This window comes from Leguminivora glycinivorella, chromosome 14 (genome assembly GCF_023078275.1).
Source record: "Leguminivora glycinivorella isolate SPB_JAAS2020 chromosome 14, LegGlyc_1.1, whole genome shotgun sequence".
Lineage (NCBI taxonomy): Eukaryota > Metazoa > Arthropoda > Insecta > Lepidoptera > Tortricidae > Leguminivora > Leguminivora glycinivorella.
In genome coordinates this window covers 17,051,714-17,071,430 of record NC_062984.1, presented here as the reverse complement: position 1 = coordinate 17,071,430, position 19,717 = coordinate 17,051,714, and the positions used below count along the sequence as shown (strand labels likewise).

Below are 19,717 nucleotides of genomic sequence, written 5' to 3'. Positions count from 1 at the left end.
AGTTTAAATTTAGTATAGGCATAGTCTAAGTCCCGAGAAACATAGAATATTTTTAAATCGCGGAAAGCATCCCTTAAGGAAGTTAAAATTATCCCATTTCCACCCCAAATGTGGGATTTTTGAGACAGCATCTGTTAATTAATGTAATGTTGTAATCCTTAAGGTGAATTTATGAATTACTAGCTTTTGCCCGCGGCTTCGCTCGCGTTAGAAAGAGACAAAAAGTAACCTATGTAACTCTCCATCCCTTCCACTATCTCCACTTAAAAAATCACGTCGATTCGTAGCTCAGTTTTGCCGTGAAAGACGGACAAACAAACAGACACACACACTTTCCCATTAGTATGGATTATTGTTAGGCTTTAATATATTCGACGAATTGACTCGCAAAAGTTTGAAAGTGAACAATGCGAACTTTGCTATGCGTGTTCTATAATCGCACCCTCACGGCTGGTATAGAACTGTATTATGAAACGTAATAGTATTTCTGAACAGGAATAATTACTTGAACGCATAAGCGTGGAAAACTACTGCCTACTCTAGCTTTGTGTAATAAATAATAGGTGGTATGACATGTGTCCACCGATTGAACACAAGTTGGGCGTGTATATCTGTGACCAGTGAACACATAGCAGGGCATTTTCAAAATTATGGACCCAAATGGCAAATAATACAATACAATACAATACTCTTTATTGCACACCTTGATAAAATACAACAATACAAAACAAGGAAGAAACACGAACAAAGGTAAACAACAGGCGGTCTTATCGCTAAAGAGCGATTTCTTCCAGACAACCGTAAGGTAGCGGAATAATCAAAAGTTGTTAACAAAAATTAACTCGCTGTCAGTTTTGTGACGACAATTAAGCATAAAATCTGTCTAAAATTTACTTTTTTCTCATTTTGAATGTAGATTATCGCTTAAAGTTAATGTAATTAACACAAAAACAATTTTTTATTGAAATTTCATGCTCAATTATCGTCACAAACTGACAGTGAGTTATTTTTTGTTAACATCTTACGCTAGTCGTGGGGTCCCAACCTCTGCAAATGCCCAGCACTCTAGTTAATAGTGTAAAACGTGGAAAATACTTCGATTAGTTCAAATTACCCCCCAGTCGAAACTGGCTCGGTGCACTTTTGCTAATTAGAAATGTAAGAAAAATTATGCCTTTTACCTTGGCCCTTTAAAGGTATCCTGAATCATTCCTATAGGCTCATCACTATGATGTTAAAAAGAACGCACTGATTCATATGTAATTTAACGTAAGTACTTATGTAGTTTAATCGGTTTATAAACTTGTTAAAATTGTTAGATAAGTAATATTAGTACATACTTTACGAATGCAGAGGACATGGAATTTTCCCATTGCATCGGAAATCGTGTTTTACACGAGCACGAAACAAGTTATGTCCTGTGTTACAATTACAAATTATCTGGTGCGGGAGTCAAAACAACAAATATCCATGCATGTTTGCAAAATTGTTATATTAGTTGCGCAACATATTATTATCTGCAACATTATTATAAATCAGCGAACCTACGTACCACATTTTTCTATACAAGGTGGAAAGATAAGTCGGGCCGTGGAGGGGAACTACCTTAAATCCTTATTCTGGCTCATTTTACTTAAATAATATATTCCAATATTTTAAAATGGAACAAACTGCATTCAATAATTTTCTAAAACTCGATTGCCTCGACCGGGACTCTAACTAAAATAAAATTTAAAAAAACACTTGCTAATTCCTTGCTATTTCATTATGCTAATCGATGGGGTAAAAATTCTCTAATAAGTAATATGGTTAAAGAAATTTATTTTCTCAAAAGAAATTTAACATTTCACTTATATAGAGAAAATACAAGATAAAACAAATTATGAGTGAGCATGCAAGTAATCTAACAGATTAAAATACTTAACGAGTAAAAGAATACAAACTATAACATGCCATTTACGAGCATTACACGTAAAAACAAAAAGTGTACACTTAATACTAAACATAATGTAGGTATTTTTAACTTAAACCGAAGTTGCTTACTTATTTATCACAAAACAGATGCAATCTGTTGCTAAGTAATTTTACACTACAGCGTTATTGCACTTTTAACTCTAAATACATACAAGTTGAGTTGAGCGACACTCATTTCCTTGATAGTTCCTTATCTCTTGTTCCCATGTGGAATGTTCGCCAAGGTCGGACTTAGATATTATAAATTACGTAGTTTGATAGATTTCGTTTGTATGCATTGTAATTTTTACACTCTTTAATGTCTTTAGGTAGGCTGTTATAAAACTGTGCTCCTTCATAACCAATATTCTTTTTGCCACATTTGGTTCTAGCTGGTTGGAGACATAGATCGATAGAATTACGAAGTTGTCGTAAACCTTTTTGTAATTTAGTTGTAAAACTAAGTTTCGAGTGTATTTTATTGTCTAATAAACATTTGGTCTTAAAAATTAAAATGATAGTCTAAAATAACTTTAGGTATTTTACTACCAATTTAAACTTTTCCATAGCGAGTTTTAGAAAATCTTTGAATGCAGTATTGTTTCTTTTTAAAAAATAAAGGAAATTCTGTTTTAAGTAAAATCAGCCAGCATAAGAATTTAAAGTAGTTTTCCTCCAGGGCCCGACTTATCTTTCCACCCTGTATATTCGACCATGAACTTAAATTAATACAGTTTTTCTACTCCAGCACTTAAATCTGTCAATTAGATTATTGTCAGCGGTATCCAAATTGAGTTCATTTGAGTAACGATAAGAAAGTCTATTTGCCTATAGGTTCATATGATTACTGCTAGCAGTAATATAGGAGTTCTGTTATTTTTTTTTAAAAGCACAACTTCCATTTATCAGGTATGTTTTCATTTGCAATAATAAGTAACTTTTAATAAATAATTTAATATTTAGGCTCATAATTTAAATCAAGATGAAAAAGTAAATTGAAATTCGTTTTACATATTACATATTGTAAAACAAAGGTAAAAATCATAAGTTTATCAAATAATTTTACATTCGACATTAAAATATTCTTGAATGCAACCACATTTTTCAAGTTATCGTAATTAAAAACCGGCTTATTCTCTTGTCTATGGCATGTTTGACATTTGTAAACTTTAGACGAAAGTATTTGAACTATTTAAAGTGTCTTGTAGTTTATTTTAATTCGACGTTATTGTGCAAAAACTTAAGTAATTATGAGTGATTCTGGTGAACAATGTACTTCCAAAGAAATCAAGGCTTAGGCGTCATCCATATATTACGTCACAGTGTAAGGGGGAGGGGGGGGTCATACTAAATGTGACAAGCCCTGTTAAAGGGATACAAAAAAGCGTGACATAGGGGGGGGGGAGGGGTCCAAAAACCTGAAATTTGGTGTGACGTAATATGTGGATGATCCCCTATGACGCTCAAAGTGACTGACAATTTGTTACCTGAAAAGTCGGATAAAGCGTACCAAAAATGTTATGATTGTTTTGACATGGAAATTGCAAAAAAATGTTTAAACAATCTCTGAAACCGCGTTGTTGGCATATTTTGAAGATTTGTGCAACAAGTTCTCGCCATCAACATTGTGGACTGAATACTCAATGCTGAGATCCACACAAATATTCCCATTCATTATATAAGATAGGTTAGTAACCCATTTTATTATTCTCGAATAGGTATTTATTTGGCTGTCGTAGAAAAAGTATAGTATACAATCGTAACATTATGAAGGCTATAAAAGTCTCGTACCTTACTTAGGCCACTCGGCAAAGCCTCGTGACCTAACCGCGGTACTCAACTTTTATAGCCTTCATATCGTTACCGTTATATAATATACTATTTTGAGCGAATATTGGAACACGCCTCTATTGTTAAGACGTTGCGTGCACCGATACTGGAAAAGCTTTGGCAGCTCCGATATACAGTAGCGGAAAAATCTATCATACTGGTCATATACCGAAAACAATAAGTCGAAAATTCTTAAAATTAGATTTTTATAGGTATCAAGTAAACAACTATTGGACCATCATTACAAATATGTATTTGAATACTTACGAGTCTTGAGCCACTGCACGTGGCCCATGGGCAGCCACAAACAATACACAGACCAATTTTGTATGTTAGTAATATTGAACTTCTTATCATAAAAACACAAAATAGCGAATCCTGCTAACAATATGATACAGATGGATTAATTTATCAATCTCAGAAGTCGTTGTTATGAAAATTACACGACATCATTATTTTACTATTTGAGGCCTACAGCTACCTTGCATAACTCGGGCATACGAATTGTTTTAATAATGAACCTTAAGTTACCCAAATTATCTTTTTCATACGCATATACAAGGTGCTCGTGAGGAACCCATATAACTTTAACGGCATGTTCTTGGTCACATTTTTAGACTAAAATGTCATATAAACTTTTCTAGATTTCGTCTAGTTTCAGAGTTATTGCCAATTACTTCCGCTACTATATCTGATGGTGACTGAGGAGGAAGAAGGTCCTTACACGCTCCAAGTCTCCAACCCGCAGGCTCTTGGCGCATTCCTCAGTGCGGCGTATCTCCTCGACAACGTGCTGAGCTCGCCTTATCACGTCCAAGTCGCATTTCCTTCGTTTCAAATCTGTAAAGAAGAAAAAGTGAGACAAATCTCTTGACTCGGTTGAGAATTATCGTTTGCATACTCGGGGATAAGTATATTTTTCCCCTCACTAGCTCGGAAACACGTGTTTTGTCCTTTAATACCAGCGGGTAAAAAAGCATTTTATCCACTAGTGGGTAAAGTAATTTGACCTTGAATAAAGTCAAATTAACTGCTTTAAATTTGATAAAAGTAGGTGAATCTAGTAATAAAGATGATTTACCACTTGTGGAACTACTGGAAGCAGTAATAAACGCATTTTTTGCGTTGTAGTTTCCTCGCTATAGTGAGGGGAAAAGTTTAGTGTTACACTCGGGTGCAAATGTATTTTACTTCTCGTGTGTTAAAATACAACTTTGCCCCCTTGTATAACAAATAACTATTGTTGTGCTCCGAGACCACGGAAACAATGCCGTCCTTGAAACGTCGGAGTCCAGGACATTAGGCGCCACTATCTTGATTATAACGCCGTGTATTTTTAACCCCCGACGCAAAAACGACGGGGTGTTATAAGTTTGACGTGTCTGTCTGTCTGTCTGTCTGTCTGTCTGTCTGTCTGTCTGTCTGTCTGTCTGTCTGTTTGTCTGTGTGTGTGTCTGTCTGTGGCATCGTAGCTCTCGAACGGATGAACCGATTTTGATTTAGTTTTTTTTGTTTGAAAGCTGAATTAGTCGGGAGTGTTCTTAGCCATGTTTGATGGTAATCGGTCCACTATGTCGGAGGTTTTTCAAAATTTTAATTAGTTTTTTTTTTAATAAAAAAAAATTACAATGGTATGTGGCTGATTCTTAGCGGCCCGAAATGTATTACAAAAACACCTAAATACTATTTTTTTCAGCCTTCTAGCTCAAAAAATAAAGATTTTACACCCGGGTTAGATTTTTTTGAAAAAAAAATTTATCCAAATCGGTCCAAAAAAATGTCTATATATACGAAAATATAAAATTCGTGTGGCACTGTTGTGCCACCGAAAGCCCAAATCTGAAGTCCATTTTGGTCTATCTCTTATCGTTTCCGAGATATAACGTCTTGAAAGTACGAAATGTACTAAACTTCTACTATTTGTTTGTGAAATCGTTGCTATCACATTCCATCAGGCGCTCATGACTAAATTGTATGGAAGAGTCGAAATCCGACTCGCACTTGACCAATTATCGTAGAAAGTTGTGTTTCGACGTAAAACGATGAGGTGTTATAAGTTTGACGTGTCTATCTGTCTCTGTGTGTGTGTGTGTATGTGTGTGTCTGTCTGTGGCATCGCATCGTGTCGTAGCTCCTGAACGGATCTACCGATTTTGATTTATTTTTTTGTTTATAAAAGGTGAATTAGTCGAGTGTTTTTATTTATATTAGCTGTAGGTGAGGGCCTTTCTTCCCGTGGGAGAAGGCGACTGTGAGATGTGGGTTAAATTGTGGCGTAGGCGAGAGGCTGGCAACCTGTCACTGCAATGTCACAGTTTCGTTTTCTTTCAACCCCTTATTTGCCAACAGTGGCACTGAAACCTGAGTAGTTTCATGTGCTCTGCCTACCCCTTCATGGGACACAGGCGTGATTGTATGTATATGTAGCTGTAGGTGATGACCGCTGGTCCAAGATGGTCGCCGCCACAAAAAAAAATATTTATTTATTATGGATTACAGAGGCAAGCATGATCGCGCGATAAATGATAAAACCAGCAGGGTTAGCACATGATTGCCGCGAGAGTATGTCACCGCGAGATAGACTACCGGTTCTTATGTCATTAATACAATTACGACAAAGACGTGTGATCTCATCTATCTCGCGGCGACATACTCTCGCGGCAATCATGTGCTAGTCCTAAAGGGGCGGCTCATTCTGCGATTCTATCGCCGCGGCCCGCGCTACATGTATATGGCGGCGGCCGCGAGTTTCGCGGCCCGTTCACTGGTGACGACCTTCACGCGGCGCAATAGAATTCTATGTCGGCTGCTCGCGTGCGGTCTGTTTGTTAATGTAGGTAAGAATTTAGAATGGCGGCATTTTATGAACATCAAAGGAGTGAGCCTTCAGTATTTGTACTATTATATTCTGTGATATTCGTACTATTAGTAAGTGCGAAAAGGATGGCCTGGCGCGACCATGCTATCGGTGCTGATTTTTAACCGCCGCCTCAAATCTCAAAGGAAGGGGTTCTCAATTCGTCTGTATTTTATTTTTTATGTTTGTTCCTCGATATCTCCGTCGCTACTGGACCGATTTTGAATTTTTTTTTTGATAGTATATGAATACAGATTGGTCCCATTTTTCTCAGAACCCAGTTCTGGGTGGCTAGCCGAATGGCACAATCGCTCACGAAACGCTCACGAAACGAAGCGCTAGTTAGCGCTAGATATCTATCTCTATCGCGCTTGCGTATTGGCGCGACAGAGCCAGCGGCGTATCGCTTTCGTTTGGCGTCGGAGAAATGCCATTCGGCTACGGGGCCTGATGATGGGATCCTGGAGAAATCGAGAGAACTCCTCAAATCTGAAAGGCATACATATGGTGATTTTTGTGTTTTTAAAGGAATGGCATGCATTTACTTACGGAACAGTGACATTTGGTGCAGTGGAACTGCTGATGATGGTCAGAACGGAACTCCTCAAATCTGAACGGCACGCTTATAGTGACTTTAGTATTTTTATAAAAACAGCATGCACTTACCTCTAGAACATCTTGAACGTAAAAAATGTAGGTAAGTACTTAACATACAATTCGGTACTTGAATTCCAAAACACAAGAAATATGACAAAAGAAAGAGCCCCCTACAAAAAGAAAGAAATAAAAACCTTAAATTATAAATTTAAAAAACCCCCGACACAAAAAAAAGGTGAATTAAATTAAAAATTAAATAAAAAAAGGGTGAAAAAAACTAAAAGTGCGAGCTTTCAAAAAGTAATAAAATAACTAAATAAGTAGCTCTAGGAATACCTACCTTCCTTCTTACGAAATACCTACCTTCTTCTTCTTAGGAATATCTACCTACCTTCTACCTTCTTACGAAATACGTAAGATGAAAACCTAACTACGAAATTCTTGAACGTAAAAATTTTGGTACTTAAACATAAAATTACTTGAATTCTTAAACACAAGAAATATGACAAAATAAATTATTAATTATTATTCTCTTTATTGATTTCCATTATTAATTAATGGTAAAGTGTTGTCGCGTCGGGGGACCGCTCTTTGCCTGTCTAACTTGAAACTTAAAAACTAAATATTTACACAGCTAAACTAACTTAATAAATGTTTAACAAAAAAATCACTAGGTACATACATTAAACTAACTACCTGAACATGAACAATGTAACTATACAACCAAAATGTCAAAGGAAGTATTAGAATTACAAGTAACGTATATGTTTACAACCAAACAAACTAGATAAGTGCTGAGCAAAAATTTCAACACCCAATCTTAAAATAAGACTCTAAAGACTGCATCGGAAACACAACCGTCAACGACGTCTGCCCTCGCGCTAATATTGAGAGCGGTCCCCCGACGCGACAACACTTTACCATTAATTAATAATGGAAATCAATAAAGAGAATAATAATTAATAATTTATTTTGTCATATTTCTTGTGTTTAAGAATTCAAGTAATTTTATGTTTAAGTACCAAAATTTTTACGTTCAAGAATTTCGTAGTTAGGTTTTCATCTTACGTATTTCGTAAGAAGGTAGAAGGTAGGTAGATATTCCTAAGAAGAAGAAGGTAGGTATTTCGTAAGAAGGAAGGTAGGTATTCCTAGAGCTACTTATTTAGTTATTTTATTACTTTTTGAAAGCTCGCACTTTTAGTTTTTTTCACCCTTTTTTTATTTAATTTTTAATTTAATTCACCTTTTTTTGTGTTTTCCGTTAAATTCGACACGCAGTTTGGTTCATCACCAGGAACCATCCTGTATATCGATTTTCGTTAAATTCGAAAAAAAAAATTTTGTGTGAGAGGACCTTAATCTTAACATTAAATTCAGTGTCAAGTGTCTGACGGCAAATGTCAAAACAAATAACATAAGGAAATCGTAAGAGATGCCACACACGTATTCAGTATTTTTTTTTAATAATTCGATAACCGTATGAGTTATGTTATGACGATAGTTTCTTAGAAAAATTAATTTTATTTGACCGAAAGAACATTCCCATAAAGTGAACGGAATTAAATAAAAACACGGTATTAGTCCCTCTCTTAGGCCGAAAGTCCACTATCATATGTTTATCATAGAAATATGATCATAGGTCTGTATGCCTCCCTTTTTCTCCAACGTGAAGAAAAAGGATGGCATGTTGCCTATGATCATATTATTTCTATGATAAACATAATATATGATAGTGGACTATCGGCCTTAGCAATTGACGGGTTGAAAGAAACCGATTTTTTTTATTGACTGATTTTAATTGAACCCAAATCCCACAGTCAAGTGGTCATCTACGACATCCACGGGGGGAAAGAGGGTGGTGAAATTCTAAACCCATCACCATACGGGACGGGAAATCTATACTAATATTATAAACGGGAAAGTGTGTGTGTCTGTTTGTTTGTCCGTCCTTCACGGCAAAACGGAGCGACGAATTGTGGTGATTTTCAAGTGGAGATAGTTGAAAGGATGAAAAGTGACATAGGCTACTATTTGTCTCTTTCCAACGCGAGCAAAGCCGCGGGCAAAAGCTAATCATATATAAGTATATATTTTCATCCATTGGTTCTTCTAAGACACCTACGCTCATATCTGAGCAATTCCCGTTTAGTTTGTACATTTGGATCACGTCTCCGATTTTGATAAAAATTGGTAGGCTGATAGAGCTCATGATGCTTAGCAAGATCCACTAGGTTTCCCAAAATGTCCTATGTAGTTTGTATGAAACCTTCCTTTTTTGTTACCAGATTTCTATACATTTTCGGTAACAAAAAAGGAAAGTTTCATACAATCAACCTAGGACATTTTGGGAAACCTAGTGGATCTTGCTGAGCATCATGGACTCTATCAGCCTACCAATTTTTATCCAAATCGGAGACGTGATCCAAATGTACAAACTTAACGGGAATTGCTGATCTACGGACCCTGATTATGTGGATGTGGGTACATCCACATAATCACAACAAAGATCAGTGCCAACCTTTGCTGCGTTTGCGTCTTAGATTACTTTATGTAAGAAAGAATGGCATTGAAGATTCAGGGGTACATATACCACAGTTTCTGTTTAAATAATACATTCTCTTTCACCCGCCCCTGACTTTAGTTAAATTCACAAAAAAAATCCATCATTTTCATACATAATAAATGAATTCATTAGTGCGAGAGACCCTGAAGAATAACATTCATGTTAGTGTCAAGTGATTGACGGCACATGTCAAAACAAATAACATTAGAAATTGGTAAAGGGTGTCACACACATATTTAGTAATTATCCTTATTTTTTAATAACTCGATAACCGTAATAGTTAAGACGCTAGTTTCTTAGAGAAATTAATTGTATTTGATCTAAAGAACCTTCCCTTGAAGTAAACGGAATTCAATAAAAACAGGGTGTATAATCAGTAAAGGTGAGTGTATTTGCCTGGTTTGCCCTCGTTAAACAAATATCATTATTATTTTAATGAAACATGAAAAACGATGTCGTTTGTCAATTGTTATAACCACAACGAGATCAGGCGCTGAGAATATCTCTTGAATTTTCTTTCTGAATATTGACATTTAAATTGGATTCTTCTTTGATAATATTATGTTTTTTCCTGCTTGTTCTAAATAGAACACGATATGTATATTTTGAGTTTGGATCCGTTATGTTATGTATCTGCTTCCGCCGCTTGTTTAGTACTGGGTGTAATTTTTATAACAGACAATATTTAAGGATGAATTACAACATGTATATCAAAAAACATTCGAAGTCTCCTCAACAATACATACCGACTACGGCAGATACTACAAGTCCATAGAAATGGATATAGAACAATAGTCTGTCGTGTAAATTAAGCTAAAGGTCACAACATATAGTATATTGTTGAAATGATGTTGCCTAGGCGACTGGGAAGACATTGTATTATGTTATGGACTAAGACCCCAGAGCCGCCAGACCTTCCTCATTTTCTCAAGCATGAAACTTTGCGATAATGTAACGACGATTAATGACTGCATATTACCTAGTTCGGCCTTTCGGCCATTTTTTTACTATAAAGTTTTTTTTAAAACACTAACTTTCCTTAAATCCTCAAGGCTGATTTTTATATATGTAATAGAAACGACTGTAAGAATTTGATAATCATCATTTCCTGACTATTTCCGCCGGCCGTAACTTTTACCAGACGCTTGAAATTCACTCTAGCTTAGCCTAATTTCTCAAGCTACGACCGGGGCCAATGGTTAGGAAATGATGATTATCAATTCATAGCAATATTTTCTAACAGATATATAAAAATCAGCCTTGAGAATTTAAGGAAAGTTAGTGTTTTAAAAAAAAAACCTTATAGCAAAAAAATGGCCGACGGGCCTAACTAGGTACTATGCAAACATTAAACGTCGATACGAACTTTACATTATCTCAAAGTTTCATCCCTGAGAAAATGAGGAAGATCTGGCGGCTCTGGGCTCTTAGTCCATTATCAGTTTGATATGAAATATTTGGACTGGCTATTATTGTGCCGGTAAAAGCAAGATGTGTTTTGTTTTAACGTTATCTCGATTCACAGTCTGACTAATGAATAAGTGCCAGCCTTGTTGGATACTAAATACTAAATAGGTACCTACCTATAAATTATATTTTAAACAAATACAAAAACAATACAATCACGCCTGTTTCCCAGAGGAATAGGCAGAAATCGGATTTCCATTTGCTACGATCCTGACAAACCACATTCGCTTCACACACTTTCATAAGGTCTCGACGGTTGCGAGGACTTCTGACCTGGCCTTTTGTGTGCGTGTGGATTGAGTGAGCACCTTCCGAAAATAAAAAAAAATATGCTGATCATTTAGTAAAAGTTCTAAAACAATTGTAAAACGAATCTCCGAATTTGTAAAAAGATAAATCAAAAGATACAGTCATTAACATGTGCTCACTCAGTTCTCACAAACTACCAACGAAAACAGTGAATGTATTCATTTACCATATAATATTTATATAAGTACTAACATTTAGTAAAAAATATGCCAACTTACCTCTATAAATTTTAGATCACCTAGTGACGTATTTAATTTTTTACAAATAGTTTCTTATGCTCACTCAATCCTCACACTTTTGAAAAGCTGAATTTTGATGAAAAACATAAGATTTAGACCGCTATTATATGTGTATAGTTTAGTAAAAGTGAAATGGGAATTTGTAAAATACAAAACGAACCACTAACGTGTCAGGTTTTTTTATAATAAATTTTTGTAAGTGCTCACTCAGTCCACACGTTTTGAGAAAGTTAAAAATGTAAATATCTTAAGATTTGTAGCACCACAGACACTCGAAAGTACTTCAACATTTAGTAAAAATTTTTACTAAATATCCACCATCTAATATTTTATATTCGTTGTATGGTTTTAAAGATATTCAGACATAACTTTTCTCATACAAATGTATCATGTAGGGTGACCACACTATGTCGGCTCCTGATTTTCCCCGCCTACCCATTGTCATATTGAGATTGGGGAGTTTCGTTCAATTTTGATAATAGTTTATATTAAATTAATACCATATTAATTCTCCATCTGCAAACTGTTTTTAGGTTATGTTCTTGGCCTAGTGATGATGTGTATTGTGTAATTTTTATCGACGTCAGGATAATAACCATATCAACATTCATGCATTAAAAAGGACATGAATGATAATTGGTAAGAAACAAAGAATATAATACTTCACTAGTAAGAAATCAGGAGCCGACATAGTGTGGTCACCCTACATGATACATTTGTATGAGAAAAGTTATGTCTGAATATCTTTAAAACCAGACAACGAATATAAAATATTAGATGGTGGATATTTAGTAAACATTTTTACTAAATGTTGAAGTACTTTCGAGTGTACAGACACTGCTTCTGCTTTGAGTGTACAGGTGCTACAAATCTTAAGATATTTACATTTTTAACTTTCTCAAAACGTATGGACTGAGTGATCACTTACAAAAATGTATTATAAAAAAACCTGACACAGCAAAATGACACTTTCCCATTTATAATATTAGTATGGATTCTCATACTGTGTAATTTTCTTTGTGTAAATAAAATAAAAAATCTCTATTCTTGGGCAAAAGACAGTTATTTGGTGTGTTATTATTACTTTGCCCAACAGAGGATGGGCACTATGTATAATGCCCGGGCAAAATTCAGCTATTCGGTATGTTATATATTATCACTTTGCCCAACAGAGGATGGGCATTATGTATAATGCTCGGGCAAAATTCAGCTATTCGGTGTGGTATTATTACTTTGCCCAACAGAGGATGGGCATTATGTATAATGCCCGGGCAAAATTCAGCTATTCGATATGTTATTATCACTTTGCCCAACAGAGGATGGGCATTATGTATAATGCCCGGGCAAAATTCAGCTATTCGATGTGTTATTATTACTTGGCCCAACAGAGGATGGGCATTATGTATAATGCCCGGGCAATTTAATTATTTGAATAGTTATTATCAAACTGCCCACTCACAATGGGCATTATTCATAATGCCCGAGCATTATGTATAGTGCCCGATTTATCACTTGGTCCATAACACATATACCACAGTTTCTGTTTAAATAATACATTCTCTTTCACCGTATCAGGTGACAATATGTCAACACACAATCGCTGATTCTATCCGAATTCTAATCGTTCTATTCGATATTCTAGATGGTTCTAAATTCAAATCGGAGACGAAGTACTGCCAATCACCCTTTTGCCAGAGAAGCCTTGGGGTTGTAACCAGTTATTATTATGTACCATCATTGCTCGTAGCTACTCATATCATAATTCAATATCCGGCAACCGGCGTCTGCCGTCTATGATTCAAAAAAGCGAGACACGGGCCGTGTAACAAAATATTCCCATGACGTGAAATTAAGGAAAATAAATTCTACATATAAAAAGGAAAAACTGCTAGCTTTTTATTGCACTATTATATTACAAAACGAAGCTCAGCAATGCCGGGTGAGAGAAATATAAAGGGCTGAGCGAGGCCATTTTATAAACACGAGGTCAGAATACCGTGTCACAATAGTATTATACTTTTTAAGAAAGAAGTGGAAACATTCTAAAAATAATTTCCAGGTATGTTTTTATTTTATCAATTCAAAGACCATCTATTCACAATCATTGTAAATTAGTAATTATACTTACTTCGTGTAAGCCTCTTTCACCAGACCTGCCGGCGTGCCGGCCTAGCCGAAATGTCAATAATTGATTCTAGACGCCGATCGAAACACAATCTGGCTCTGTCGCACCAACACAGAAGATTGATAGAGATAGCTAGCTGCGATAACGATAATATCGTAAACGTTTGTGCATTTAACTATGTATACCCAGATACGCAGTCTGCGCGCTACTTCGTAAAGCGAGATTTCAAGTATGTACTCGCGAGGGAACGCCAGAACGCCACTCAAGCTGCACAGATAGCCGCCCTAGCTAAAGTGACAATCGTGGCGATTAACACCACTAGACTAGACAGCTTTATCACGCCACTACAGAAAAGCAATAGGAAGAGGTAGCGTCACTAGCTACGATACCCCGACGAAACCCAGGAACTTACCTTCAACATGTTCACTTGTAGCGTCTCTCAGCGACGGAAAGCCCAACAGTTCAGCCGCTTTCTGGCATTGCGCTCGGCGCTGCGGGTACTCGCTACCAGTCAGCTGGTGCTTCACGTTCGTGTTGATCACGAGGATGCCTGTATCGCCGTGGGGGATCGGCACTTGGGTGGATTCTAGCGACCTGGTGAGTTAAAACAATATTAGTTCCCTGGTAAGAATGACTGAAAATAGACTGGGCTGGAACGGAAGCTTAATAGTTATTTGTTTTACAAGGGGGCAAAGTAGTTGTTTAACCGCACGTGCCAATATTGATACCCGAGCAAGCGAAAGATTCCAATATTGAACCGCGAGCGTAGCGAGTGGTTCAAAAAGTGGAATCTTGAGCGTTGCGAGGGTATCAAGGCACGAAGGTGAAACAAACTTTACCATCGAGTGAAACAGAAAATTTTTCACCACACCAACACTATGAAAACATGAACTATAAAACATCAAAATAAATAAAATAGGTACTTGAATTTATTTAACGTTTATGATTCAAAATCATCATTTATACGTGAATTCCAACACCCAGCTTTAGACATCAAGTTAAAATTTGTATGAAATTACTTTGCACTCTTGTGGATAAAATGCAATTTTGCTATCTGTTTTCGAATAGCAAAATAAGTCTTTATTTTTTTTTTTTTTTTTTTTATTTATTTTACTTAAACACCACAAATTACATAATATTTTTTAAAAAGTATCGCTAAACCAGCAAGGTTTGTCTCGATACTCCATTTCGCAAGGTAAAAAAAAAAAAGAAACTATATAAGTGCACTACAGATAAATACTTACATCCTAAATAACATACTTAATACTGAGCGCGTCACGTTATCAGTATGACACCGGCCGGCCGATCAAAACAAGAACCGGTCAGCCATAGGTACGGTAAGGTTTAACAGTTGGTGTGGTGAAAATTTATATAACGAAGCGCCGGAAGTCCCGGCAAAGGCTAGGTTAACGAATCATTCCTTAAGTAGTTCAATTCAATTCAAAACCTTTAATGTCATAAACAACACATGTCAAAAATACAAAAATAATAATACAATAAATAAGGAATTAAAATAATCTTAAACAACTTAGTCAAAAATAATGATAAATACTAACCATAATCATATATTAAAAAAAAAAGTTCTGAATTGTTAGCGAATATCGTTTGTCTGTTGTTTGCTTTCAAGCTAGAAATACAGTTTTGACTTAAAGGCGAAACAAAATTTCTCGGAAAGTATTATATACCATTTACAATTTTGATAAACCACCAATATTTTGAAATGTTAAAGGTATAAAGGTGTTCTTTATTCCGGCAAAAAATTGTCTAAATTTACCCATTTGGAAAATTTACAATCTCTCTACTTTTTTAAATTTTATAATAAGAATTAATCAGCGGAATCAAGGGATTTCCTGACCAATTTTCCAGTTAACTTCAATCAATAGAGATAAGTCTATTACACTAAACCGTCTGTTACCGTTAATATGTTCACTTAATTTTATAGACCCCTGCTGCGTGATGTTTACGTGTATATCAAATATAGTTGATATAAAACTGACAAACCTTCCTAATCTTTTTTCCGATAGATGATTGTTTTATATACAATTCAATGTAAACAAAAGTAGTGCCTCAAAACTTATCAATAATGGAAAACGTGGGTAGCCCGTCTAGGCACCTAAGACATTGAAATTATTGAAAAACAAGCGAAACGAACCGCCGATGTCACTAAAAATAGACAGGAACTATAAACGACGTGGGTGCAGATGATTGTGTTTTCTTGGGAAATTATTAGCTTACTCCTGACCTCTTTGTACCTATGTATTGACACGTATTGAGACGTGTTAGCCGATTGTAAAAACACGAACAGCGTCCCGCCATGAAAATAAAAACAAAGGCCGCGTGAGAATTTTGTTATTTATAATGAAGACACTAGTTTCTTAAAGAAATGAATTATATTTGACCTAAAGAACCTTCCCGAAGATTAAACAGAAAGCAAAAACAGGGTGAATATTTTAATCTCGCGTAGTTCTCTGTCTTAGCGCAAAATATCCCATGTATAGTCACCGGCAATAATAGTCGCACAAAAAGAAAACAACAAAAATATCTGACATTTATTTATTTATTTATTAAAAAACCGGCCAAGTGCGAGTTGTACTCGCGTTGCAAGGGCTCCGTACACTACAAGAAGGGCTTAAGCGCCTTCTTTTTAGTAGGAACTAAAGTCATTTTTGCGAATAATCGATATTTTGAACAAAACGAAACAGAAATGAGTTTATATTTAATATTCTAATAACGAGCTCACACAATTTCAAGAGATTTGGTAGCTCCTTGCAGCGGCAGTGAGTGAAATTCGTAATTTTAGTTTTTTTCTTTTAAGTCAAACTTACGCTTTACTGTACATTTCTAATAGGTTTTCCCGTAATCTGTAGATTGAAAACTATTTCGTGTATTTTTTTGAAAATTTTACGCTTAGTAGTTTCGGAGATAAGGGGGGGGGGGGGTCATTTTTTGCTTATTTTCTTAAATTACTTGAAAATTACTTTACTAAAAATTATTTAAAAATTTTTTTTTGAAATACTTATAAAAAGCTCTTTCATTTGATATGTAACACAATATAGTTCTAGAAACTTTGATTTTTAATTTTCACTTTTACCCCCCAAAAGTGGCCCTATAATTGAATTTTCTTAATTTAAATTACATGTCCGTCTTTGGGTCATAGGTTTACATATTTACGTGTGCCAAATTCCAAGTTAATCGGTTCGGTAGTTTCGGAGAAAATTGGCTGTGACAGACGGACAGACAGACAGATCCTATATTTAAGGGTTCCGTTTTTCCTTTTTGAGGTACGGAACCCTAAAAACATGTTTAGGTACATGACCTTACAGTATAACCAATGCGTGACGAAACTTAGATAATCTTATTACTAGAATTATAAGATAATAGTGTGTCAGATGTTTATTCGGCCTTCTTTTTGTACGATGTTATTGCCGGTGACTGTGCCTACTATCAAATTACTTGAGAAAATCGACAACCTTAGGCCGACCTTATCGCCGTCGATTTGATTAAATACGTGTCAGCCGACGGTGACATCCTCTCATATTATCTTTAACTACACTTTTGATTACAAATCTCTAAGGATTAAAGCTTAGGTTTTCTAACAAAATTTATTAGCTCCTAAATATACAATCTGTCTAGACTTAGGTATACAACCGAATATCTTTATTTATATATTTCACGTGTACTTCAGATTTTATACTTCAGACCTTGAGACAAAAACCTATTAGTAAATACAGCCTGGCAAAAAAGAAGAGAAATTAAAAAGTGGCAACATCGTACTGTCGTCCCATTTTCTCACACATTGATTGAAACGGCCAACATTACGATATTGCCACGTTGGCAAAATCTTCAATTCTATTTACCTCTGTATAATAAATCAGTATGTGAATGTTGTGTTCAACATAGCAACCTAATTAGTGTGTCTAATGTTAAGCCTACCTACAAACTGTGGTCGTAATTACGTGTGGGCGTGTGGCCTTATTATTTCAAGTTCATGTAATCATCTACTCGGATAACCATGTCAACCTTTAATCAGCGACTTGAAAATAAACTACAAGTAGTATTTTTCACCTGGAGTAGCGGGCTCCAGGTGAAAAATACTACTTGTACAGTCGAGTTCAAAAGTATCTGTACATTTCCTCACCTTAACTCGTAGCAATAAGATGAAAAAATGTACACATATTTATGAACTCGACTGTACCAGATTATGCGCGCAAATCACGGCGCGAATTGAGCACTGTGTAATGTGGAGCCTTGCAAGTTCGCGCTTCGCGCCTCCTTTGACGCACGTGCCGAAAAACCGTCATAAAGCGGGAAAGTCGGCGCGAAGCCGCGAACTTTCTGCGTATCGAATCCACTCAAACGCGCGCGAGTGTGGAGGGCGCGAATGAGTTCTGTGACATTTGGAAAAAATCCGACTTACGCACACCATGTTCGAAAATATTTTTGGAGAATACTTTCTTTTTTGACGTAAAACTATGTAAAATATACTTTTTGGAATATTGTATTATCATTGTCAAGTCAAGGAAAAGGAATCATGATAATGCAGCTAGACCTTCACACAATCATCGTCACAATTTAATCCATAAACCACAGTCGTCTTCTACGACACCCACGGGCAGAAAAGGGGGAGAAACATAACCGTCACCACACGGAGGTGACTTGACGTCACTTTTATAACATACTTAGGTACTTAGTATAAAAGCAATTTCCAAATGTAATCATAAAATACAAAAAATCCAAGTCTCAAGTACAAACTTAGTTTGAAGTTTGGATCAATTAAGAAGTTAAATAAAAGTAAGAAATTCTAATAATCTTTAGGTACCGTTACAGGCTATAAAAATATCCTAGCCTAATAATTGGAAATCGCCACGCTTAATGCGTAGTATCACAGAATATATAATAGTACAAGTACAGAAGGCCCACTGCTTAGTTGTTCACGAAATGCCGCCTTTTAAATGCCTACAAAATTCTAACAAAGAAACGAGCCGCACGTGCGCAGCTTCGGACGATAGGGTTGCCTATGGATTAAAACGAATTAATACTCAAATAAAATGTTATACTATTATATTCCAGTCTTGGGTACTTTCTAGGTATATATACAGTATTTATATTTTTTATTTAAGTCACAACATCACAAGCCTTATTGAACTTTTCCGTGGGACTTAATCAATAGTAGTGTAAGATTCTCCTATTTTATTCGTGATGTCTATTTAACTAAGCATTAGCCATTCACACGCGGATATCGCATCTAAAATTTAAAAAAAACTCGCAACGTAAAAGTAACAATAGAAAGTGCATACGTGCGTTCCGTGAGAACACGCGCCACCCCTGATTAGGCCGCGAACTCGCGGCCGCCAGCATGTACTTGTAGCGCGGCGATAGAATCGCGGAGTGAGCCGCACCTGGTAGTATGTAAACCGAAAGAAAGAGAATGTATTGTTAAATAAATAAATACAACGAATCATTATTATTAGCTCTTCTTACAAAAATGGTCGACAATTGTTTCAAAATCTGTGTAGCCTATATTTGTACAAATATTTGTCAGAAATAATCTTCAGCTCGAGTAAGGAGGTTGTTTCTAATGTAACATTTTTTTATTCTTATGTTATGATATGATACGACTCCGATAACATCGCAACATAACATTTGTACATCATTATCGCTACTGCGATCGAAATGACTAATAAGAAAACTGTCGATTGGGTAATTAACACATAATTACTGAACCTCCTCCTTGCGTTATCCCCGCATTTGCCACGGCTCATGGGAGCCTGGGG

At 35.8% G+C, this 19,717-nt stretch overlaps 1 protein-coding gene across 1 annotated transcript in view; it reads right to left on the bottom strand.

Moving 5' to 3' along the window:
- Window positions 1-19,717, bottom strand: part of LOC125233279 (galactokinase-like) — an 81,793-nt gene that overhangs the window by 6,939 nt on the left and 55,137 nt on the right. The window contains exons 6-7 of the mRNA XM_048139231.1: window positions 14,356-14,537; window positions 4,508-4,623 (exon numbers count right to left, since the gene is read on the bottom strand). Coding sequence (XP_047995188.1) covers window positions 4,508-4,623; window positions 14,356-14,537 — 298 coding nt within the window. The remainder of the gene's footprint in view (window positions 1-4,507; window positions 4,624-14,355; window positions 14,538-19,717) is intronic.